Raw genomic sequence first — 25832 nt, forward strand, 5'->3', positions numbered from 1 at the left:
GTTAGTAACAATACTCATCTCTAGAATACTTAGAATACCCTTCTAGAATACTCATCTAGAATAATCATCTAGAATACTCATCTAGAATACTCATTTAGAATACTCATCTAGAATACTCATCTAGAATTTACTCATCTAGAATAATCATTTAGAATACTCAACTAGAATACTCATCTGGAATACCCATTTAGAACAATCATCTAGAATACTCATCTAGAATAATCATCTAGAATACTCATCTAGACTACTCATCTAAATACCCATCTAAAACAATCATCTAGAATACTCATCTAGAATACTCATCTAGAATACCCATCTAGAACAATCATCTAGAATACTCATCTAGAATACTCATCTAAATACCCATCTAGAACAATCATCTAGAAAACTCATCTAGAATACTTATCTAGTATACTCATCTAGAATACTCATCTAAATACCCATCTAGAACAATAATCTAGAATACTCATCTAGAATACTCATCTAGAATACTCATCTAGAATACTCATCTAGAATACTCATCTAGAATACTCATCTAGAATAATAGATAAATACTTTGCTTGATTGAGCATTAATTAAAATTTGAAAAAGAAGAGTTTTAAATTTCTTTCCTCAAATATTTAATAATTTTCGGGTGGGCCGAAAAAAAAGACTTTTTCAACGGGAGGTTTTATGCCTTATTCTCTCAAAGATTTTAATATCTGAATTGGCTCCAATCAATTTTTTCAATTAAATATACCAACTAACTTGAAACCATAAGTACCTAATATGTAGTTAGAAATAGAAATAATTAGAGCAAAGTGCACCTTGATAATAATTTTCATCTTAATAAGTTTTCATTTCAACTAAAAGCCGTTTACAACATGATAACATAACTTGGGTTGCATTTATACAATTAATTCGCTGACAGTAATTAAGAATACATGTTATTTTTCCCAAACTTAAATTACGAATTTATTTAAGGTTTTGATAGAGGGTGTTATGGGAGAAATCGTAATAAAATAATCTGAGGTCTTAAATAATAAAATATCTTTAATTTAACACCTAAGGAATACCATGCATTCTAGACAAATGTTAACAAAACAATTTTATAAAATTTTAGAAATATTCATGATTTTGCAAAATATTGCTTATATATGTTGGACAAGGTTTAGTAACATTTAATATCATAAAGAACAAAAACTCAACTAAGGAAAATGGTGTCGAATAAGAATGTATCAAAATATAGGTAAAAACACAATCTGTAAAGTAAAAAAGAAGAATCAATATAGAGTATGAAAGTACCTCACTGTATATATATAATACATATTATATATATTATAATTAAGTTTAGCTCTGTTTTGTAAAAACCTTTGGCTTCAATCGAGGATTAATGGATGCAGCATTATTCCAGCAAATCCGGACAATTTATGAATATAAAAAATTCTCAAAACAAAAATGAAAATTAGTCGAAACAAAGGTTTCGGGTTTTCAGTGGTTTCATGAAGAATATTATGTTCGCACGTTTGTAAAGTGTTGATCAGTAAATTTTGTAGTATTGTGGTCTGATCCTTGCGTAAGGATTGAATTTTGCATGGATGTCATCCGAGCTTAAGGAACTTGCAGAGATCTGGTTCTTGCGTAAGGAACTTGTAAAACAGTGATTCTTGGGTAAGGATCATACAAAAAGATATGTTCCTTCCATAAAGAACTTGCAAAGATCTGATCCTTCTGTAAGAAACTTGTAAGATATTGATCCTTGTGTAAGAAACTTGTAAGATATTGATCCTTGCGCAGGGAACTTAACAAGTCCAATACAATAAAAAGATCTGATCATTGGGTAAGGAGCTTGTAAAGTATTGATCCTTGTGTAAGGAAATTAAAAAACTCTTATCCTTGGGTAAAAAACTTGTAAAGATCTGATCAATGCTTAAAGAAATTGTAAAATATTGATCCTTGCGTAAGGAACTTGTATAGTATCGATCCTTACATCATAATAAAATTAACAAGACCGATACTTGCGCAAGAAACTTAACAAGACCGATACTTGCGCAAGAAACTTAACAAGGCCGATACTTGTGTAAAGAACTTAAACGATCTGATCCTTGCTCTAGGAACTTATAAAAGATCGAATCCTTGCGCTGCGTAAAGAACTTGTAAAGTATTGATCCTTGCGTAAGGAACTTCTATGATAGTGATTTGTGCGTTATTAAGAAGTAATCCTCTAGCTAGTGATTAAATGTTGAATCTGATTCGTGAGTAGAGAATTTGGAAATATTTGTTTTTAGCGTTTTTCAGAAATAATTTAAAACTAGTAATATAAGTCGAACGTGAAATTTTGAAACATTTATTCTTTCTAAATTGTTTAATCTAAGATATACAATATATTCTTGTATGAAAGGTACTGATAGCGTGATCTTTATTTACCATCCATTTAGAAAGGGGTATGCCCGATTCACAACCGTTCCCTTTAAACAACATCAGAGTTATCTGTGTGTTTATCTGTGTGTAAAATGGTGTTTAAAATTACCCGGAAACTGCATTATAGTGTATGCTTGTGTACAGTGTGAAATCAACACAGCTTAATTTAAATATCAAACGCGGTTTTTAAAAATTTTAATGAAACCATTTATTTTCTTTCTTCTTCTAGAAAGTAAGTATTAATATTTTTTAGCTGTTTCTGTTTCTGTTTCTGTTTCCGTTTCTGTTTCTGTTTCTGTTTCTGTTTCTGTTTCTGTTTCTGTTTCTGTTTCTGTTTCTGTTTCTGTTTCTGTTTCTGTTTCTGTTTCTGTTTCTGTTTCTNTTATTAGAAATGAAATTTTCTTACAGGGGTAGCCCGTATTGCCATTGTGTATGGTTGAGTTCGTAGAGTGGTCCGTGTATCTCTCGCCTGCATATAATGAATTAGAATATAGTATACAATATTTCATATAATATCATTAATTAATAATTGCTACTACTACAAATGTTAATATTAACTTACCCAAAACTGCCGAGTTCAATTTTCTCGTTCACAGGTCCACGTCCAACCTCAGCGCCTTGCCTAAAAATAATCAAAAAATAAAAATAATTCACAAATTATTATTATTATTATTTTTATCATGAATAGTAGGTATAGCAGTAAAAAATCTTACAGATTAAACGCAGAAGGTTTGTTCACTTTCTGCCAGTGTTCATTGTAGATTTCTTTTAATGACTTCCGCGAATTATTTTTGTTTTGTTTTACGATGTACACAAAGAGAACATGTTCACAATTAATTTAGACAATTTCCAAAATTAAAAACTGATTTTTAACTTAAACTTTTCAGCCTTCCTCTCAAGAAAGGAAATGATAAAAATACTTTTTAAAAGGTTGTAGACATAATTTTTAGTGACTGCCGAATTATAGCGTGGCATGTCAGATTTACAACAATACCATTATAGTGACTATAAGCGTGACTTCAAATGACCCTCCATGCAAAGATGGCAATGCCCGATTCACAACTCTTAGTATGAATTAAATATCATATATTTATCATTTTGAAAACTGAGTATTTTCTCTTGAAATTAGGATTTCTGTACAAAAGTGACTTGCGCATTTCTACAGCAGGAAAACTATAGGAATTATCAAAATGAAACACTTTTAAACCTAGAAAAAACGTTAACATCTTCCACATTATTGAAAAGATAAAGGGTACCATTGTGAATCGGGCCTTGTCATCTTTCATGGAGGGTCTCTTGAAATTAGATTTACAGTCCCTTTAAAAACATTAAAATGATAATATTAAAAGTATTCTTACCATTTTGATAATCATCCCGTTCATCTTCATCCTCCTCCTCCTCCCCACCGCTCTCNCAGTGTTCATTGTAGATTTCTTGTAATGACTTCCATTGCCTAAAATAATTAAAAATTAAACATAATAATCCTAAATGATTATCATAAAATATTAAACCAATTAGTACAATCTAAAAGAAAGGAATTACTTTATATGGTCAGCTCGGATTGCCCATGGTTTGGTGATTTTGCTCTTCTCCCCTGTTCTAAAATTAAAAAGTTTATAATTCAATGATTTCCTTTAATAAGTAGTTTAAAATAATATTGAATGCGATGACCTAGGCTGGTATTGTTCTTCATCGATTTCATGGCTTTCAGGCTTAGATCTATTTTCTTTGTCTTTCACTTTCATCTAATGAATAAATTAAATAATTTTAGAAAAAACACAAATTTTAAGGTTACAATTAGTCACTTACGAGAAATTCTGGCGCATTAAGTAATTGAGATGCCAGGTCGTCATCTGATCTATCTTCAGACTGCTTTTGAGTCTAAAATTATCATTGTTAGATGTCAAATAGCAATTTTGATAATATTAATTCATTAATTATCTTACTTTACTCCGACGAACTAGCTGGCCTTGGTTGCCTGGAGCTTGTGATCCGTTGTCTTCAAAGGGACCTGAAGCACCTGGAGCTCCTTGTGATCTGCGGTCTGGAGTCTATAATTATAGAATTCTATCAGGTTTATTTTTAATTCTGCAGTTTAACCGCGAGGCCTGAAGTAAGTGGTTACGAGTCTGGCGCCTTGAAAATTATTGAATTTATTTCTTAAATATCAAATCTTTATTTAATTGTCAAATTTATTTTTAATATTAATTCATTAATTATCTTACTTTGCTCCGACGAACTAGCTGGTCTTGGTTGCCTGGAGCTTGTGATCCGTTGTCTTCCAAGGGACCTGAATCTCCGGCTCATTCTGATCTGCAGTCTGGAGTCTATAATTTTATATTTAATTATATCAGATTTATCTTCAATTTAAATTTATTTTCTTACTTTGTCTCCGGTTTTCCTTTTCTTCTTACTGTGCGTCAATGTATCTGGGTGTTTATCTGGACTGGTCTGATTTTCTTGCCTGGATGGTTTTATTCGACACTGGTGTTCACAGTACGTGTTCCTTAAATAACTTACTTCTGTGACATGTATTTTGTCGATTATTATTTGTTTTTTTTTAAACTATTTTATTCCTCTTACCTTAAGTCTCTCGACATTCCGGTCCTAAATTGTTGTTGTGCCCAGAGGGGGTTAGAAGTGAATTGATCTCTCCATCTTATGTTGAAAACACCTTAAAAATTTATTTTTAATACTAATTCATTAATTATCTTACTTTGCTCCGACATACTAGCTGGTCTTGGTTGCCTGGAGCTTGTGATCCATTGTCTTCAAAGGGACCTGAAGCTCCGGCTCCGTCTGATCTGCGGTCTGGAATCTATAATTTTATATTTAATTATATCAGATTTATTTTTAGTTCTGCAGTTTATCTTCAATTTTAATTTATTTTCTTACTTTGTCTCCAGTTTTCCTTTTCTTCTCACTATGCGCCGATGTATCTGGGTTTGTATCTGGACTGGGCTGATTTTCTTTCTCTAATGATTTTATTCGACACTGGTGTTCATAGTGCGCATTTCTTAAATAAGTTACTTCTGTTACATATATTTTGTTGATTATTATTTGTTTGTTTTTTTAACTATTTTATTCCTCTTACCGTAAGTATTTCGACATTCCGCCCCTAAATTGTTGTTGTGCCAAGTAGGGGTTAGAAGTGAATGCATCTCTCCATCTTATGTTGACAACACCTGAAATTATTATTTTTTTTTAATTTTGAGGTTATATTTAATTTTTTAAAATGAAATCTTACCTGTCATTAAGGACATCACTTTTGGGAAGTCGTCCAGGATGATAGTTTTCTGAGTTTTACTACCTCCATATCCGCTTGTGAGGCTGACGTTCAAAAGAAATTTTTTATCCATTATCTAAAAAAAATATTGAAGCAGCTGATAAGTATAATAACCTCTCTCCTCCCCTTTGAATATTCACCTGAGGAAGTAGTTTATATGACGACTCGTAAATTTTCTCTCCTTTTAATGATTGTGCCAGAATTTCTTGGTACTAGAAATAAGATATTGCATTTAAATAAATTATTTATTATAATCAATTATTTATACCTTTTCTAATAACCCCGTTTTATCCTGCTGCAGTAAATTCTCTAATTCATTTAACTCCTCTTAATTAAAAATATATTATTAAGAATTTAAATTAAATTACAATGTTTTAAAGTGTTTTAATATTTACCTTTACACGTAATTTTTTTCCAGTCACAAGAATTTGAAACGTTCAATGTTGCGTTGGAAGATGAGGTGGCAATACAACCTATCTCAGCTGACAGTTTATCCTATTAAAAACCTCAAATGAATTATTTATATCATTAGAAATTAAGTCATGTTATTACCGAAGTCTTCTTAATGACACTCCCTAGGTATTCGTTCTGATATTCAAAACATTCTTTTATGTATTTATGTAGTTTTCGTATTTCCTTCAGGAATGTATACTGTTCGCCAACCTCTTGTTTCTTGCGTCTGATGCATGGTGTTGAAGTTTCTTGGATGGAATTCTCATCCATATAATCTATAAAAATCAAACAAATAATTAAGCTGTTTTATGATAAGGTTTTAAAAAAGAATTATGTTCATATTTACCGTCAGTTAGTAAGGAATCGTCAAAAGAGTTTATGGTACCCCTACGTTGTGACAGGGGGAGTTTTGGAAACGGCTCAGCAACAGGTTTCTCACCAGGGTCTTCTTCTGATGAACTACTGAATTTTCTTTTTTTCCCTTGATTTTTCTTCTGATTTTTAATATTTTCGTCATCCGTTGGTTTCTCCTTTTCCGGTTCAACTTTTTCCTTGTCTTCTTTATCTTCCGTCGTGAAAAATTCATCTTCAAGGTTATCTTGCATCCGTTTTGATCCTAAAAGTATAAAATGTTACTGTTTTATGAAAAAATAAAATAGTCATATTTTTATGTAAACATGTAATTTTTACACCTGGAAGTAAAATATAATTCAAATGAAAATTGGAAAAGGGTTAAGGTTGTAGAATAAAAGAAGATATTAATTATGATTACTTTGTGATAAATTAATTATCATTAATTAAACATATGTACCTTCAGTAACTAAGTCATTAATTTCTTGACTATCCAACACTTTATTGCTGTCGATAACCAGATTTCCTGTTCCTATAAAATATCAGTTATGAATAATAATAATAAAATATTAAAGATTTAACATTTAAACTATGCTCATCACCTTCATTACTTTGTGATAAATTAATTATCATTAATTAAACATGTACCTTCAGTAACCAAGTCATTAATTTCTTGACTATTCAACAGTTTATTGTTGTCGAGTTCCAGATTTCCTGTTCCTATAAAATATCAGTTATGAATAATAATAATAAAATATTAAAGATTTAACAGTTAAACTATGCTCATCACCTTCATCCTCATCTGAATCATCAAACTCACTATCTTCCTCCAGTGTACTCATTGTAGCATCGGTGAGAAAGATCTCCTTGTTTTCGTTCATGTACCTCTGTGCCTCTCGGTAAGCTTAAAATGTAAAGCATAAATAATAAATTAAAATTTAAAATTTAATTTTATACAGCTTACTTTTTGTTTCCACTTCAATATAGTAGTCTCCTGGTGGAATTAAGATAAAGTTTTTTGTTAGTGGTCTGTGCTTCTTTATTAATGAGAATATCCGGTATTCAGGACATCCTCTAGGGAACCTTAGATTTGCAGTTATCGGATCAATCCAGCTTAAAAATATAAAAATTAATAAAAATAATAGAAAATTAATATAAATTAATAGCTATACCTGAGACTTATTACATCTACGTAGCGTTTTTTGGTTTTCCTGGTGATACCCTTTTCTATGGCGTAAATTGTCTCGTTCCACTTTACGACCCCAAAGCCACATTTCGGTTTTGCAGGCGTCATATCTGAAATTTATAGTAATTAAAGTATATTTAAGTGGGTGTAGTCGACCGACTTATAATAGTTCTTCTAATGATACTTCATCTCCAGTTTCTTCATTCTCGTCTACATTGACCTCCTCTTCCGTCTNATTATAATTATTCTGATTCGTCCGTGCAGACCCAGTCTGCAAAATGTTCTTTAATCTGAACCTCGTTTTCCTCAAATATTCTTCGTCTGAATTTATATGTTCGTTTTCTTCGTCATCTTCATCCATGAGTCTTCCCTTTTCCGTCTGATACTTATAAGCATCTTCATAACCTATAAAACATTATTTTTTATTACTTTTCAGCAAATTATTTATAAATTTAAAAATTACTTTGTGTAGTATGCACAATGGTGTACGCTGGTATCTGATAAGCGTAGTATTAATACAACATTTAAAAATTTAATTACAAATCATGTTTAAATATTGGCACTTTATTTAGTTTATCTTTTTATTATTAAAATAGGAATTTTTAAAATAGATTTACAGAATATCCACCCCTCACACAGTAACTATATGCATGACCGGAACGGTACCTCTACATGAACACCATACACAATACGGAAAATATAATTCAAAAACAACTCACTAGATGTAACTAGTGAGGCATAAAACATTTGTTGTTTATGTTACTCTATTCAACTACAAAACCCAACGTAAAAAAAATAAAAAACAACAATTTAATACCAAGTTTGTACCCGATTAACCAGAGTTGGTTGTTTTTCATTGGTTGGATTGTTTAGATTGGTTTCTCATCTCATGATTTTAAACTGGGGCAAAATTTTTCATTCTTTACAGTCTATTAACCAAATTTAAACATTTAATCAAAATCATGTTTTAAATATTCACACTTTTCTTCTTTTTACCCTGTTTCTTTTAAAATTGGAATTTTTAAACTAGATGATGAATTTATTTCCTTATTTTCAATGGAAACAATATATAATTACTGAAATCTACGGAACTATACACCCCAGAATAAGTGACCGTAAATAGCTCCTTGTTTAAATAGACTGTAGAATGTAGATGAAACTTAAAGAGAATGTAGATGAAATTTAAAGAGACTGTAGACGTAATTTTAAGAAAATGTAGACGTAATTTAAAGAGAATGTAGATGAAATTTAAAGAGACTGTAGGCATAATTTAAAGGGAATGTAGACGTAATTTAAAGAGAATGTAGATGAAATTTAAAAAGACCGTAGACGTAATTTAAAGAGACTGTGGACGTAATTTAAAGAGACTGTATAGACGTAATTTAAAAAGACTGTAGACGTAATTTAAAGAGACTGTAGACGTAATTTAAAGAGACTGTAGACGTAATTTAAAGAGACTGTAGACGTTATTTAAAGGACTATAGATAGATGTAATTTAAAGAGACTGTAGACGTAATTTAAAGAAATTGTAGACAGAAATAATAAGGTATTTGTGCAGAAACAAACCCATTTTCTCTGGAAAATTATAAAATTATAATTATTCTGATTCGTCCGTGCAGACCCAGTCTGCAAACTGTTCTTTAATCTGAACCTCGTTTTCTTCAACTTCTTTGTCTGAATTTATATGTCTGTTTTCTTTGTCATCTTCATCCATGAGTCTTCCCTTTTCCGTCTGATACTTATAAGCATCTTCATAACCTAAACATTATTTTTTATTACTTTAATAATTATAAAGTTAAATTTTAACAAAATAACTGTTAACATTTTATTTAGAGGCAGATCTTGAGCTCAAACAAAATTTCATAATTTGAGCAATGCCCAACTTCAATTTGTGAAAATCAGCAAATTATTTATAAATTTAAATATTACTTTGTGTTGTATGCACAATGGTGTACGCAGGTATCTGATAAGCGTTTTTTTGGTCAAGAGGCAAATGTTTTAATAACATCTTCTTTATATGCCTGCTGGGAACGCTTCTAGGCCAAAACAACAACTTTGTCTCACAGCATATCCATCTTGTAAAGAAATTATAGAATTAAAAGTTATATAGTTCAGTTCATTTTGGATATACAGAAATTTTATTTAAATTCTATAATAAGGTGAATCGATTATCAAAATAACATATGTTTGTCTTAAACTTATGTTGAACTTATTATCTCAAGATAAATCTCACCCTCAGGGTCCTCCATATTATTCCAGCAGGCTACATGATAACAAGCCATTCGATTCTCTGAAATGTGGTCATGTCTTATGCACCCAATAAAGACCCAATACAAATTTGAACATAATTTGTCATATTTGAGGATCCTGAAAAAAAGACATTAAAGCGCTTTATTTAAGTTAAAATTCCAGTTAATTAAATAATTTTTGTCGACGTTTTATTATGACGATAGCTAAAAATATATATTTATTTGGCGATAAATGGCGTTGAACTCTAATTAATCAAAGAAAACGGTGTTTCATTCTTATCGCAGGGGTGGTTTTGTTTAATACAACATTTAAAAATTTAATTACAATCATGTTTAAATATTGGCACTTTATTTAGTTTGTCTTTTTTTTTATTAAAATAGAAATTTTTAAAATAGATGATGTGTTCATTTTGTTCTAAATAACAATGGAAAGAAATCATAATTTCTTGAATCTACAGAATTAACCACCCCTCACACAGTAACTATATGCATGACCGGAACGGTACCTCTACATGAACACCATACCCAATATGGAAATATAATTCAAAATCAACTCACTAGATGTAACTAGTGAGGCATAAAACATTTGTTGTTTATGTTACTCTATTCAACTACAAAACCCAACGTAAAAAAAATATAAAACAACAATTTGATACCAAGTTTGTACCCGATTAACCAGAGTTGGTTGTTTTTAATTGGTTGGATTGTTCAGTTTGGTTTCTCTTCTCATGATTTTAAAAGGGGGCAAATTTTTTCATTCTTTACAGTCTATTTAGGCTATCAATATGTATAGATTCACAGCTCCTGTTCAGCATGCAGATATTACCTCACTATACCAAGAGATCCTTACTCTGGTGGTGGAGAGTATCCATGCAAGCAAGCTGATAAGGTCACAGATTATAGTCACGCTTTCAGCTCCAATAGAGGTGGACTTGAGGTATGGCTTGAATCAGTACCTTAATAGAATCCAAGATTACATTGACTACATGGAGAATTTCCTCATCGAAATTCTCCGGGCATCAAATGCACACCGAGAGTTCCAATTGAGCCCTCGCTGAAGCAGCTCAACAACCCACCCTGGCCCTTTTCAGGGCCACATATATTTTAAGGCTTTATTTAAGGTCGCTATAAATTAAGTCAAAACCCGAAACACCCCAATTAAGAGAGCATGACACAATTACGCTTATTTAGTTGAACAGATCAGTCATCTTCAAAAGAAATTTTAGAGATTTATTAAATGTGAATTCCAGTTCGTTAAAGATTTTTTAAACTTTAATTTGATGTATTTAAAGAGTTTTATTGTTTTAAAAACATTTTTAATGAATTATAATTTATTTAGAGTAGAGTTAACAAAGTAGATTGACAAAAGTTAAAAATTTCAAAGATAGATGGTGATATAAACGAGTGCTGTGGCCACATGTTAGGTTNGTCTAAAATCCATTCTCCTATCATCTCTAACATATGGATAATGTGCCTTGTTAAACTATGAAAAAAGTCGTACAGGGATTTCAATATCCGCATGTCGATTTGAATGTCTGAACAATGGCATAATTGCTCTTATTCGTAGCCTTAACAGACTGGGTAAAGCATATAAAAATTTTCCTACCTTTTAAAAATAGGATATGGCAAACAAATCAAAGTGGGCAAGCAAATTACAACTACAAACTCTGGTTAGTCAGGTCCAAACTTTATAGTAAATTTTGGTTATTTATTTTTATTTTTGCGTAAATATGTAAAAAGGTAAACATGTAGGCAACATATCCTGTGTGTAAAAGATCTCCATCTGGTGGACATTTTTGAATTAAATTAAATATTTAGTGTTTGCGATATTGGATAGAATTTTTCTTGATATGGTTTACCTGTCAATCACTGTCACGTTATTGGTTAATTAAATTAAGATTTATACGTCATTGAATATTACGACTACAGGGGGAAGGGGGAAACTATGTCAATGATTTATTATTTCAACACCAGGTGGAACTAGCCGTTAGATTTAGTAATGTTGTCTTGGCTAGTTCTTTTAATTTTGTAACACGAAAAAATATAAAATAAAAAACCTAAATGTAATATGTATTTTGCACACGATTAATAATGAGTTGCAGTTCTCTGTTTGGTTATCAAACTTTGATTTGTTTGTCATGGTTTGTAATAAAGTAGCATGAAATTATATATATTGTCNGATTTGTTGATAAGAGTGTGAGAAACTCAGTGCATTGCTTTATTGATTTTTATTCATATACAATAATATATATATATATATATATAACCGGGAGTTTTGGGATCCATTCAACCACACCTCGGACAACCTGGATTCAATGTTAATTTTCATTGACTCCCAAGTTGAATTCCTCCAGCGTTTCAACCTGGAAATAGAGCGGTTGTTTGCAGAGCCTGAACCTCTCCAGTGATCATTTGATCACAAATCATTTAAGACCTTTTCCAAGGCCGCTAAAGATGAACAGTACATGAAACTTATTTTTGGTATATATTTAGATTAAATGAAGATAATATGTGTAAGACGAGCACTGCGAATATGACAAGCTAGGTAGTTGAGCAATACAACAAAATTGATAGGAGAAGGTTCCAAGTTTGTTCGATCGAGAGAAACTTAAAAAATTTAAATTTTAAAATTTTCCATTAAATCCTATCAATTTTGTACATGACCAAATAAGTAAAAAAGTATTTAGTTATTATTAAGGGTTAGGTTAGGTTAAGACACTTTCTGGGCCAAGCTCTGCAGCAAGGACAGGCTATAGGGGTCCGAGCGCTGCGGCCACATGGTCAATTAAGTTGAGACACTTACTGTGAGATCCATGTACTAAATTGATAGGAGGGGGGGGGGCCTGGAGGGGGGTTCTCAAGGAAATAACCTAAATATTTAGCCCCCCTCCCTTAAAACTTCCAAGAGAAAAATAGGTATAAAATAGGTATTATTTATTTTAGGCTTAGATTAAATGAAGATATATAATATGTGTAAGCCAAGCACTGCAAATATCAGAAGCTATGTGGCTGAGCACTGGGACAAAATTGATAGGAGGAGGTTCCAAAATCATGTGATTGATTTATTCGCAAGATTAATTAATTTGGTTATAATATTTTGCAGGGCATTCTTAACTTTGTCTTCAATAAACAATGTCGTCTTTAATATGGACTTATCGTCATTTTCATGAACAGAGTACCCCGTAACTATTAAGATTATTTCCAAGTTTGAACCTCAAAATAAGTACATATATACTCGATTTTTGGTTTTTAAATGTTTTAATTTTCCCTAAAATGCCAATTATGAGCTAATAAATATATGATCTAATGAAATAAAATATATATAAATATATATATTTGCTTGGTTCACTGAAAGAGGATTTTAACCCCTCGTGGGAATACAAGCCATGCATTATACCGGTTTTTTACTCGACCAGATGTGAGGACTGGACTGCCATGGAAGATACCTCTCAATAGAGTTATTAGGGATCACAACTCCCCATTTTGCATATGGGGTGCAGTTATGGGTAAATTCCTTAATTCCCCTAACTGGGAAACAGTATAAAATGAAGGAACACAGGGAGAAATCCCCTATACCCTTCTTCCTAAAAACCTCCTTATCTCTCCTGACAAACCAAATTTCATTTCTAGAACGTTACAGAAACGTTATGTAAGGTAGCGTTATGTTATGGCTTCGTTATCCTGATACGTAAATGCTACGTAAAACAAACCACTTTTTATGTTACTGAAATGTTTTACAGTATCATTTCACAGAAACGTTTTAAGATCGTAAAAAATTCGAATTTTTAACGTTTTAGTTACGTAAAACATTAATAAAAACCTTTCAAATTTTGTTTTAAAATGTTCAAATGCAAAAAAAATCTGAAGAAAAAAATCTTATATATGTATATATACTTAGTACTTAGCTTAATATTCTATATAGAACACTAAATATATCTTACTAATATAGAGAACACTAAATCCTTATCCTAAATCTGTAGAGAACAGTATATACTTATCATGTCTTTTTTTTCATATTTAAGAGAACACATACATACAGTTGAATGTTATGTACTGTAGAAAAGAATAAGATTAAAAATATACAGTAAATAAAAAATCATTGAAAATACTCCACTATTTAATAACATCCAGTATCATGGATAACTAGCATTTTATATTAAAGGAATTGAGTCTTTGCCACAAACTCTAATTTTTTAATCACTATATCATTGGAACCAAATGTTGTAGACCTGAGATATTTCCAACTATGAATTCTTTTAAATCAAATAATCTGAGTTTGAAATATCAAAGGTTTACAAGATCGGGTTCAAAAATAAACAGCAAATATAAAAAATCACAAAATACTAATACTAAACATTCAAAACTAAACAAACAGATTAAAGTCTGAACTAAACAAACAGATTAAAGTCTGAACTAAACAAACTGAATAAAGTCTGAACTAAACAAACAGATTAAAGTCTGAACTATAACAAACTGAATAAAGTCTGAACTAACCAAACTGAATAAAGTCTAAACTAAACAAACTGAATAAAGTCTGAACTATAACAAACAGATTAAAGTCCTATTTTTTAATGATGTATAAAAGATAATATTCACAGTTATTGAGGAAAAGGATAAAAATATAAACAGTAAATATAAAAAAAAATCCCTAAATATTAATACTAAACATATTTTAACATCATTTAAATACAGTGATATTTGGCTAATTACTTCTGCAATTCCTGCATCCAGCTTTTAATGTTGATTTGCTTGTTTAATTATTAGATATGACTTTTGTTCGATCTACCAGCTTAGCAAAGAAATGACTTATATAATAAAAAACTTCGCTTTTAATCTTGTTCTTCTTCCCCTGTCTGAATGTGATTGAATATCTGAGATATAGTTGTGATTGAAGCTGCTACGTGAATAATAACCGAGTTACTGGACACTAGGTGACTGACTACTGAACTGACTGACTGGTTGTGGACTCAGTGTTGCCAACTCCAAAAGAGGGGTCTATGCCGGAGAGAGGATACAGTTAGGCCCAAAATCCAATCTTTAGGCTTATATTTTAGAATTTGGGGCGAAGCCCCCCCCAACAACCCAGCTAGCCAAATTGCGCAAAAAGAGCACAATTTAAGCATCACTTTTCGCATTTATACGTAAATTTTGCATAGAGGTTTTGGCTCTTTTTACGTCATGAAAGACGTAAAATCGCACACTTAGCTACGAAAATTTATTGGTTTTAGTAGACGTAAAATTTACATAATAATATTATACAAATTTACGCCAAAAATGCGCATTTTTATTTTTTCTCAATTACCAAAAATTATGCAATATTTGATGCATGCAGATAGGCCATCCATCCCTGAGTACCGGTATAGTACTCTCTCTGAACTGTTCCCATTCATCCGGAATACAGTTCAACATAGAAATTATAGCGTCAAGCTTTGTACTTGTATGAGAGTTATAAAAGTTATATAAAACTTTTTGATAGAAAATTCAGTGAATTTTCCTAATAAAAATGTTTTATTATAAAAATTTAAAATAATTTAAAACCCAAATCTTGACTTCTAAATGATATATTTTTAGTAAAAATTTAACCTGATCCTTTACACTTTTTAAAAACTTTACGTGAAACAAATAGAGACACCTAGCGGTGAAATTTGGTACTAAAAACCAGTGTGCTATATAGCACTGTAAATTCTCTGCCCAATTATCCCCCCCCCTTCCCACCCTTATCTACATATCACACGGCTTTCTATATAATATAACATTGCTGCACTCTGCACTATGCACACACACCTGCAGGGCCACTCAATTCTTCAATATTTAAAACACTCAAAATATATGCGTAACCCTTATCTACATATCACACGGCTTTCTATATAATATAACATTGCTGCACTCTGCACTATGCACACACACCTAGGCCACTCAATTCTTCAATATTTAAAACACTCAAAACATATGCGTAAAAATAGTGTAATTTTTACGCAATTTTAATGCTAACAAAGACAACTTAAATTCTTTTTAAAATATTATTTTTTCAATTTTTTTTGGAAAATGCAAAATTGGCGTATCGGAAATTTTAGATATTTTACAAATAATTTAGATTTAGAGTTTTAGGGAATTATGAAAATTGAGCGTATTTTTACACAATTTGTATACCTGAAATAAAATGATACACATCTCCACAAATTCATGATATTTTTACTTAAAGCTGGGTTATAAAATATTTTCTTTAGAAAAACTAGATATTTACACTAATTTGAAATCTAGTCTTACGCAAATTTGCGTTTTAATTGCGTAATTGGAGCCAAAATAATATGCGATTATGTTGCTTACGCAATTTGGATAGCTGGGAACGACAGAAATTGGGGGGCAAAAAAATTTTTGGGCCTGAAAGCAAATTTTTGGGCCTAATTTTAAATATTTTACCAAAATACCTAATTTATTGCGTCTTTTGATTCAAATATCTTCCAGCATAAATATCTGAATAGAAAATTAGCCTCTGGAACCACAATCAATTTCCATTAAAATTTTTTAAATGCACAATTTTTTTTACAAAATCTGCAACTTTTTTTGTATTGTTTTATTTATATAATATATATATAAAACAAAGAGAAAATGTTCTTAATTGATATAGATTGGCACAAAGCGACCTGAAAGCTAATAAATTATAATATTCATTTGTATAGAATCCATGATTTGTTCCAGTTTCTACCCAAGGAAAAAGGTTCAGACATCTCCATGTTTTAAACTTTAGTTTACTATATCAACCTTGATATGAGGTCTGTGAAAAATTCTAAAACTCATGAAGTAATTTCATTCTTACTTTATCCAAACAATGCCTGGCTGCCTTCTTTACCAATTAAGATCAACAATTTTCTTTCGGCCCAAAATTAGGCCCACAATTTCCTTACGCCCAAAGCAATTTCATTCGGGCTGTTTTCTCGTTTTGGGCCTAAAGATTTGGGTGGTTGGCAACACTGGTTGTGGTTACTCTGCACTCAGCAGTGCCTTCCGCCTGGTCAAATGGGGGGCCACGCCTTACCCAAACTACCTAAAAGCCGTGCGCGCCGATCCCAGGACCTGTCCTATCACTATGGCAGGCCCCGCCGCCCGCGCAATTGCCGAAAACTGATTGGTATTCAGAAACGTTTCAAATACGGTTCTAAAACGTTATGTAACGTTACGTTTCATGTAACGTTACAGAAACGAAACAGAAACAAAAGAGAAAACGAAATTTCGTAAGAAACGTAATATGGTTTGGTGGGCCACGAGTAACAGCCTCCGACCTCTAAAACTGTCTTTGCTTTTCTCTCAGAGCATTAAAAATATAAATTACAAACCTAACCTAACCTAACCTAACCTAACATAACCTAACTCAATCAATCAATCACATACCAAAAAAAAATTTTGGTTACAATTTTTTTTCGAATATGTTCTTAATACTATGAAATGTAAAAAAAGTGAAAAAATCACTTTTTTAAAACTTTTTTTTTGGCGGCCAATTTTTCAGCGACTACTTGTCTGACGGCCAATATTTTTACTAAAATGGAAAGCCCTTAATGTCCTCTACAACTTTTGTTTCCATGGTTCCAACCTCAGACCACTCTAAATTTCTTTACAAGCTGTAGGGGTGGGGAGGCCCCCCCCCCACTCTCAGGTGAAAGGAGGGGGCGCGCGCCCGGCTGTCCACCCCTCCTTGTTACGCCTCTTTTTATGCCATATTTTACTGTCAAAAATTAACAAAGATTGTTTCTGACTAATTTTCATAAATTTGTTAAAAATTGAAGCTGTTTGAAAGCTTCAGAGAAGATGTATATATTTCACAGCTTAGAAAATCTNGCATATTGAGTGGGTGGGGAAATATTTTGGGCTACAAAAGGGGAGGCATGGGAAAGGACCGACACATGTGTTGAAGAAATATGATACATAATAAAACTGAACAGGGTCTTGAACAGGATCATAATGCCGACCTCTATCTGACTTGGGGGGAAACAGACAAAACTGGGGTTGGGACATATAACACATTCTGAAGAAATATGATACCTACTAAAACTGAACAGGGATGGGAACAGGGTCGTGCATTTACGACCTCTACTGACGCAGGAGGGGTGCTTGAAAAAAGGGATGGAGAGAGGAATGCTCAAATATTTTAATGGTTATTTCTCAAGTTACAAATATTTAGTGAAAGATAAGTTTTCGAAAAACATAGTCGGAGGGGGACGGGAGGACGTCTCAGACCCTCTATCCGACGCGATGGTTCCTTATGGGTCATTACCTATACAAATTTAACAACTACAATTAGAAACTCACAAATAATATGATATCTAAGTTTAACTCAAGTGGTCAAAGCCCTTTTTCTAAAGCTGATTTTACTAACCCTTAAAATTTGTATACCAAATTTTGGTTGGACTATTTGAAATCATTCATAAATTTTGACATTATTTTATAGCAATTAATAAATTCTATACTTTTAATTTATTTATTATCTAGGATTTGCTCCCTGGAGGAAATGAGTACAGATTATATGAGAGTGATGTAATATGATTTTACAAAAAATAGTCAATCCATGAAATATTTATTAATATATTTAATACAGTATTTCCATTAGCTTTCAATCAATGAACTTGTTTGATTATTTAATTCTATTTAGGCTAATCAATTATTCTAAGGAAGGTTTTTCAAGCTTGTAAATATTTTCTCCATCAAATTTAGGAAGTTTTAAAGTCATCTTTAATTCATTGGATTTTGCCTAAGCAATCAATATGGGCAGAGCTGATTAATGTTCATGTTCTGAGATGCTTTCAGGTTGAAACTTTTATAGAAATAATAACCCATCCTTCAGTACACAATTTTAATAAATTGTTGAACGCCATCTTTCCATCATGGACATGTCATCTAATTTTTTCTACATTTTATTTTAGTATTTTAACTTCAATAGAATATTCTAAAGTATGAGAACTGTAGCATGTTTTTAAATCATTTGCTCAAAAAGATGATTTATTACACTATAAAATGTGCGGATTCTAATCAAAGATATTAAGCTATCAGTCTAAACAATTTTTAATTTGATGTTCAAGCCAGACATGAATTTGCTTACTCTAGGCCCTTATCTTCTGTCAGCAACAACATTTTATAATGTATGTGGTGAAACCAAACATCTAGAGAATGTTACTTAGAAAAAAAAATAATCTTAAACTAAGCACTTTTCTAAGCAGTTTTTCTCCTTGACCATCTACAAATAAACATATTGATTAATTTACATTTTTTGATTTGGTTAAATTTTGAATTTAAAAAAATAAATATTTCATAAATGATAAGCTCTGGAATCAAAATATTGGGAAATTTCGTATTTATAAATTTTTTAAGTTTCAAGGAAATAATTTAACAGTTTAAATCAATGATTGAGTAATTCTAAAGGTTGTCTTCATGGCTATCTAAAAAAAGCATACTGCTTAATTTACAATTTTTGATTTGGTAAAATTTTGATATTTTAAGAATTTTCCTAGTTCTCAAATTTTTTTTTAAGTTTGAGTTTTATAGAAATAATTTAACAGTTTCTAGTCAATAATTGAGTAACCAAATTTTTTCACATACTATAAACTGAAGCAAATAGATTATCAAGAATTCAAGAAGATATCTATTGTTCTTGAAAATATATTTGAACTTAATACAATATTTAGGCTGATTTTGATGCCTGGATTGACATAATAAAATATAATATTAATTTTGATGAGGATGAATTTAGTTTGGTAAGGATGACTTTTTAATTCCTATATATTTGTAAGCTGATGTCGTAGACCTCATATATTTCAAACTATGAATTCTGCTGGATAAAATGATCCAAGTTAGTAATATCAGATTGCAATGATGAACCAGAAAACTTGAGTTTGTGACAGCGACTAAATTCTTTTGTTAAATTGCATTATTACAACCTTACATAATTTTTAATGTTTAATCTTGAACTTTTATTATTTAAAGTGTAAATCATGTTGTGCTCATTGAAAACTACTAAATCCAATTAAACCCTTTCCTAAAGAGTTACAAGCTTTACACCTGAGACCCCAAGAGAACCAAGGTTGGAGTTCTTAAGTTTATCATTAAAGACCCCATAAGGAAACCCACACACTTTCTTTCGAGATCACAAGGTTTTCATCATGGATCCCCAGAATTTTAATGGAGACCCCAAGCTTTTCATTAAAAATTTGCAATCAAGAACTAGATTTAGAGTAGAGTAGATCCATGAAATTATATCTTTTCAGGAAAAACTAAATCTTGAGCACATGGCAGCTGCATATGTCCTACTTGGTATTGGACTGGGATTATCTGCCTTAGGAATGATAGATTTTATCAGAAACATGTATATTGTATAGGCTGAGATGCAGACAGGGTTACCCACTAAAGATTATACTTAAGGGACTACTGTACAGAATTTATTAAGTCTTTGTGCTCACATTCATATTTTCCTGAACTGTAAACATTTTTCAATCATCTATTTTTGTAACAATTCCTGAATTTAACCTTGACAATTAATCTATATTTTGAAAAAAATTTTAATTCACAGTTAAAGTCTCAGTTTTTTTGGGTCATTGAATGTTCTGCAGTGGAAACCTAAAAAATGTTGATAAATTGTTTCAAATTTTTCATTTTATCAAAAAATGCTATTTTTATTTGGAATTATGGTATTTTCTCATCTATCATTAATCAAGAGATGCCATTTTAAATTGGGTTAATTGTCATTTCTGTTCTCTCATTTAATTAAGAAATACTATTTTGAATTAGTTAATTTAAATTTCGCAACTTGAAAAAAAGACGAAGATTGTTTCGCTGTTTTCTGCCCACATGTCACATGGTCCCTTCATCATTTAATTAGTAATGTTTATCAAATCTATTATTTTGTTTCAGTATTTATCCTGGAGCTGATTTACTTTCAGAAGATAAAAAGTAATTAGATCAATAACATGGAGTACTTACTGTTTTGTGCTGACCAAATAAATCTTAAAATTCATTTCTGTTATGAGACTTTTTTCTAGCCCTATCCCTGCTATCCCTAGTTGCCATAATAAGTATAGAGCCATAATTAGAAGTTAAAATGATTAATGGGCATGAAACAGCCTGAAAGTCTAGTTCACATACTACACAGACTGCTTGTACACTCTACCTGGATAGGCTGAGCAGGCCTATTGTGTCCCGGCACTCCATGCTTTGATTCCTTGTTGCATTCATGGGTTAAGTTTTACAACTTTTAAAGAAATACTACAATTTAAAACTTATCCTGCTGGGGGGGGGGGGTCAATTTGCCCCCCCCCTGTAGTTTTTTTTACATAACTCAAAAAGTGTTGGTCTGAGGCTGTTGAAATTTTCTGACTTTTCTTACATATTCAAAGCCCTCCCTTTTGGCCTAAAACCGGGCTTTAATACTAACTACTAACACTTCATGGTTTCCAGGAGACAGATTTCTGGTTAAAGCCTCTGTTTTCTGAATATTAAATGATATCTCCTGTTGTAGAATCTGTCTCTTCAGGTTTTCTGTCTCAAGTCTACTCTTCTGTAGTTCCTTGGTAGTCTCACCCTTGATATTTGCTAAATCCTCTAATTTCTTCCTTGTAGCGGTCAGCTTGTTAGTCAGATTATTCTTCTCCTCTAGAGCATGCATTCTCTCCTTCAGGTGAACCTGTAACCTTTCGTTACTCTCGGTAAGAAGTTTGTCTATGGTAGCGGACAGACGTTGGTTGTGTTCCTCATTCATTTTCAGTCTCTGGGACAACCTGGAGAGCTCAGTGTTTTCTCTTCCAAGGAATTCTCCAGAAGGCTAACATGCTCCTCTGCAGATCCCTGCCGTTCCTAAGCAGCTGCTAGAGCTACCATTTTATCCTTGAGCTGCTCCTCAATATCTGGCATGGAAGCGTACTCTATTAGCTTCTGTTCTGCGATATCAAGCTTCTCGTTGATTGCTTTTATCTTCTCCTGGTAGAGACAAATTTGTTCCTCCTTGTTCTTAATCTCCTGTTCTAGCCTAGCGTTGATATCATGAAGCTGAGTTGCTTCTCTCTGACTGTTTAGATACCTCTTCTTTAAGGTTGCAATTCTCTCTTCCTGATCTTCTTTCTGAGCCATTGTCTCCTTGAACTCATGCTGTAGAGCCTGATTGAGGTCCTGTGCTCCGTGGAGCTCCTTGTTGTTCCCGATCAGTTTGTCCTCAAGGTCAGTCACCTTCCCCCTCAACTCTCCGACCAACCTCGTTGCGTTCCCAAGGTCGTTACTCTGCTTCTCTAGCTGCTTTCTTAACTCAAGGACCTCTGGGTCCAGAGTTCCATTAATTTTCTTCTCTCCGTCTTCTCCTTTCCTCTCCTCATATCCTTCCTTTGCTTTCTTCTCCTCCTCCTCAATAAACCCTAGTCTCTGTCTGCTTAATTCTTCCCTGACTGAACTACACTCCTCCTCCAAAGTAGCATTTTTCTCCAGAGCTACACACAATCTCTCACGCACCTTCTCATCTAAAGCTTTGTGGTGTTCAAAGAGAGATTTCAATGCTTTAAGAACTTCCACTTCACTTGATACACCAGATTGGGACGCAGTCTGACGTTTAACAACTGTCATTCTAAGGGATCGTTCATGTCTAGAAACTAAGCACTCCAGGTGTTCCAGGAGTAATCTGGTATTATTCCTTTCAGCCTTAAGTTCTGATATTTCTTCGTCCTTCTCTAAGACTAGCTCCCTAGCCTGGTGATTGAATGTTTCTCAACCCCGAGTGATGGTCGTAAATTGTTACCGGGTTGTATTCCTCCTGGATTGATCGGAAGATCCTCTCTCTCGAGATCGACTCATCTTTTGTAAGAATAAAAAACTCGTCTCGAACTCAATTTATATTTCGGAACTTCAATCTAAACCATAAAAGAATTACTACAGAAAAAGCACATAATGAACCATAAATTTTAAAAATTCTTCGATCAAAAACGTTTCATTTAGGCATAAAAAACTGTAGTTATACATAGATTAAATAAACAATATTTTACTTTAAATATTCATCTTTTACAAAACATCAAAAACTTTGATAAACGTATGATTAATTTAAAACTTTCACAATCTCAGGTTTATAAGGTAATAAATAGCGTAAATCTTACCACATTGATCCTGGGGAAATACTTATTTGAACGGAAATAACTTTAATCAAGGGACAGACATGTGTCTGAGCCCGCTCATTGACCAAAACTGTGTTAAAAATGAACGCTATTATTATAAAACCGGTACTATACATAAACTAGCTTCTGCCCAGAATCTTCAAGAATACAGCAACAGACACACACAGTACGCTTCCCATGGGCAATACAGATCTTCACAGGGGCAACTTGACTTAAACATTGGTTGTGAGATGGCTCGCAAAACACTCGCCAACCAAGAAAGAAAAGAAAGAAACAAGTTCAACTGCACCCCGCAACTGGACTTGAGATCTTCTCTATTAATCGTCCAACCCTGAAAAGAAAATCACTTTATCACTTGTGCTCCTGCTTCCATATTACTGCCTGCAAGTTTCCTCTTCTAGAACCCGAAATCCTCAACCTACTTCGGAATCTCAAACTCAAAATCCAGGTTATCAGGAAACTCAGCTTCATCTCCAACACCTTCAATCATCTTATCATACGTCCTAGGTTTACTCTTCTCAGACCTAGAACACTTCAACGCAGAACTCAACCTCTTCTTTACAGGTTTGGGAGGAGGAGGCAGGGCCTCAGGCTCATCCTCAACCATGACCTCATCATTCTCGTCCAGGAAAACCACCTCTTCCATCTCCTCCCCCTGGTGAAGCCCGCTGGCCTGGTTTCTGAGCTCATTCACAACTCCAGGCAAGCCTGGAGCTGGCTGAGACGGAGACCGACCTGATGCTTCAACACTAGGGAGATTCTTCTCTCCACTCTTTGATGATCTCAACCTCCTCTTCTTTACTTTACCTGATTTTACTCCAGATTGACTTCCAACTCTCTTGCGTCCAGAACGATGCTTCCAACCATCCTTTGAATATCCATGAGCCAGATCAGTCTCTACACTAGTCCGGAGAACTGCTTTCTTAGGATCAATACTGAGCTTACCAGCCATCCGGAGTGTACCGTAATAGGTCGTCTTGACGTCCTCAACATCTAGTGAAACCACCTGAGAGCAGAACCTGTCTTGATCCAACCCATGCATCTTCTTTATCCACTCTCGGGTTTCCTCAATCTCCTGGTCAGAACTAACACCGAACACTAGCTCCCGAACCTCGATCCTATCCAACATCTTCAAGTTCAATCCCCTCTCAGATTGGTACAGTTCTAGATCATCTAATTTAGGATATTTCCAACCTTCAACACCTTTAGAATCCTCTACCAAAAAGTCTAGCAGGGGAGCATCCACAGGTAAGAACTGACAGGAGTTGAGAACACTAGGCTGATCCAGTCCAGCTCTGGACACCCTAGTAAGGTACCTCAGCATACAGGCCTGGTCCCTGCCAGTGTTAATCCGGTGCCTGTAACCCACAATCTCCGCAACCATGTCCACCTTGTTTCCAGTCCTCTTCTCTCCCCATACCTTCTCTCCTTCCTGAGGGATTAACATGGTCATGGACGGATTGTAAACCTCACTTCTCTGCTCCATCAATCTCCTCTCAATCCTCTTCCGGAGATCCTCCGTTGTCAATAGTCTAAAAATCAAGAAATTAATTAACAATATATAAACTAATTTACGTCTTCTGGTTGCATCAGCGATTAAAACATTAATACTAGGCAACCGACTTGATTTCAACCATTTGTTTGGACGTAAATTTAGTAAATGTATATTGTCTAAAAAGGATTGATACCACTGTTGGTAAATTGACCAGTTTCTATCCAATATTTTGGTAAAATTAGAGCTCATACCTAGATCAATCTCATTCCCCTCCAAAAACCTATAATTGTTCCTCCCTAGTTTCAATCTTTTTGGGGTAATGATTTCATACCCTAGACTAGACTCATTAGAAGTATCACCCCTAGCTAAAGGCAAATTATTTATTGAATTGGATATCCTTGAGAATAGTGTATCCCACTGCATGCATGTCATAGGTGTAGCAACATTTACTCCTAACTTCTCCAGGGTTTCTCTCAAAACTCGAATCCTCCTCTCTACTCGTCCTCTCTCTGAGTGGGTTTTAGCACTGGAAACCAGTATCTTCACACATAGATTATCTTGTACTTGAGCCTCTAAGTCTCGTACTGAAAATTTCGCAAACTGCAATGCCTTCAGCTGGGTTCCATTGTCCACGTAAATAAATGCTGGGACTCCGTATTTATTAGAGTGACTTTCTAGTGCAGCGCAAACATCCTGAGTTTCAATGCCCTCTAGTGCCATAATATTTGTAGCCCCAGACAGCAAGCATACAACAACCAGTCCATGTACTTTGACAGTAGTTCTAGACCTTTTGTATGGTTGTCCCTTGAAACCGTAGCAGATATCCATCATCCATGAATGGAAGCATGGAGCAAGGACTGTTCTCGCCTCTGGATGGTTTGCTAATCTTAACTCCAAGGTTTTCTTCTCTACCAGACGGCATTTCAAACAATCTGAGATAATCTTCTTTACTAACCATCTTAGTCCTTTCACTACCTTCATTTTCTTGTGTACTTCCCTTGCAGTAATCTCTTATGATGCATGAAGGTTAGATTTAGTATGAACATACATTAGGAATGAATATAGGACTGGTGAATCAGGGAGAACAACAGGAATCTGTCCTAATATTTCATGCTTGTCTAGATACCCTACTTGATCAAGATCCGTGGTTTTAAACTTAAACTCAGGGGATAACCTGCCTTTATCATACACAATACCTTCCTGGATAATAAATCTGTCCAGTCCTTTGGGCTTCATTGTGTTCTGCACTCTCTTTGACTCCCATCTGAACAGGTATTAC

At 33.2% G+C, this 25832-nt stretch overlaps 2 protein-coding genes and 2 long non-coding RNA genes across 4 annotated transcripts; 1 reads left to right on the top strand and 3 right to left on the bottom strand.

Moving 5' to 3' along the window:
* Positions 1–2786: 2786 nt before the first annotated feature.
* On the bottom strand, positions 2787–3181 carry LOC111705353 (uncharacterized). Its single transcript, XR_002765996.1, has 3 exons — positions 3114–3181; positions 2963–3022; positions 2787–2869 (listed from the first exon to the last, which is right to left on the bottom strand). It is a non-coding gene; the product is annotated as an uncharacterized LOC111705353 (long non-coding RNA).
* A 2355-nt stretch (positions 3182–5536) lies between these two features.
* Positions 5537–6831, bottom strand: LOC111705354 (uncharacterized). Its single transcript, XM_023477858.1, has 3 exons — positions 6486–6831; positions 6239–6414; positions 5537–6181 (listed from the first exon to the last, which is right to left on the bottom strand). Exons 1-3 carry the CDS (start codon positions 6742–6744, stop codon positions 6071–6073), a joined length of 546 nt encoding a protein of 181 aa, XP_023333626.1. The 5' UTR covers positions 6745–6831; the 3' UTR covers positions 5537–6070.
* Positions 6832–7112: 281 nt separating this feature from the next.
* Positions 7113–7885, bottom strand: LOC111705340 (uncharacterized). The gene is made up of 4 exons (XM_023477839.1): positions 7663–7885; positions 7455–7603; positions 7281–7394; positions 7113–7210 (listed from the first exon to the last, which is right to left on the bottom strand). The coding sequence occupies exons 1-4, from the start codon at positions 7782–7784 to the stop codon at positions 7113–7115; spliced, it is 483 nt and encodes a 160-aa protein (XP_023333607.1). The 5' UTR covers positions 7785–7885.
* A 9879-nt stretch (positions 7886–17764) lies between these two features.
* On the top strand, positions 17765–20258 carry LOC111705352 (uncharacterized). The gene is made up of 4 exons (XR_002765995.1): positions 17765–18454; positions 18632–18724; positions 19600–19668; positions 20179–20258. It is a non-coding gene; the product is annotated as an uncharacterized LOC111705352 (long non-coding RNA).
* The last annotated feature ends 5574 nt before the right edge of the window (positions 20259–25832 follow it).

Source organism: Eurytemora carolleeae, unplaced genomic scaffold, assembly GCF_000591075.1.
Source record: "Eurytemora carolleeae unplaced genomic scaffold, Eaff_2.0 scaffold320, whole genome shotgun sequence".
Taxonomy (NCBI): Eukaryota; Metazoa; Arthropoda; class Copepoda; order Calanoida; family Temoridae; genus Eurytemora; species Eurytemora carolleeae.

Coding starts and splice junctions, on each gene's coding strand:
- LOC111705354 (XM_023477858.1), bottom strand. CDS start 6,744: ATGCAAGATAACCTTGAAGATGAATTTTTCACGACGGAAGATAAAGAA. Junction 6,415..6,485: donor CGATTCCTTACTAACTGACG/GTAAATATGAAC, acceptor TGATTTTTATAG/ATTATATGGATGAGAATTCC. Junction 6,182..6,238: donor GTGTCATTAAGAAGACTTCG/GTAATAACATGA, acceptor GGTTTTTAATAG/GATAAACTGTCAGCTGAGAT.
- LOC111705340 (XM_023477839.1), bottom strand. CDS start 7,784: ATGACGCCTGCAAAACCGAAATGTGGCTTTGGGGTCGTAAAGTGGAAC. Junction 7,395..7,454: donor TATTGAAGTGGAAACAAAAA/GTAAGCTGTATA, acceptor TTACATTTTAAG/CTTACCGAGAGGCACAGAGG. Junction 7,211..7,280: donor TGATTCAGATGAGGATGAAG/GTGATGAGCATA, acceptor GATATTTTATAG/GAACAGGAAATCTGGAACTC.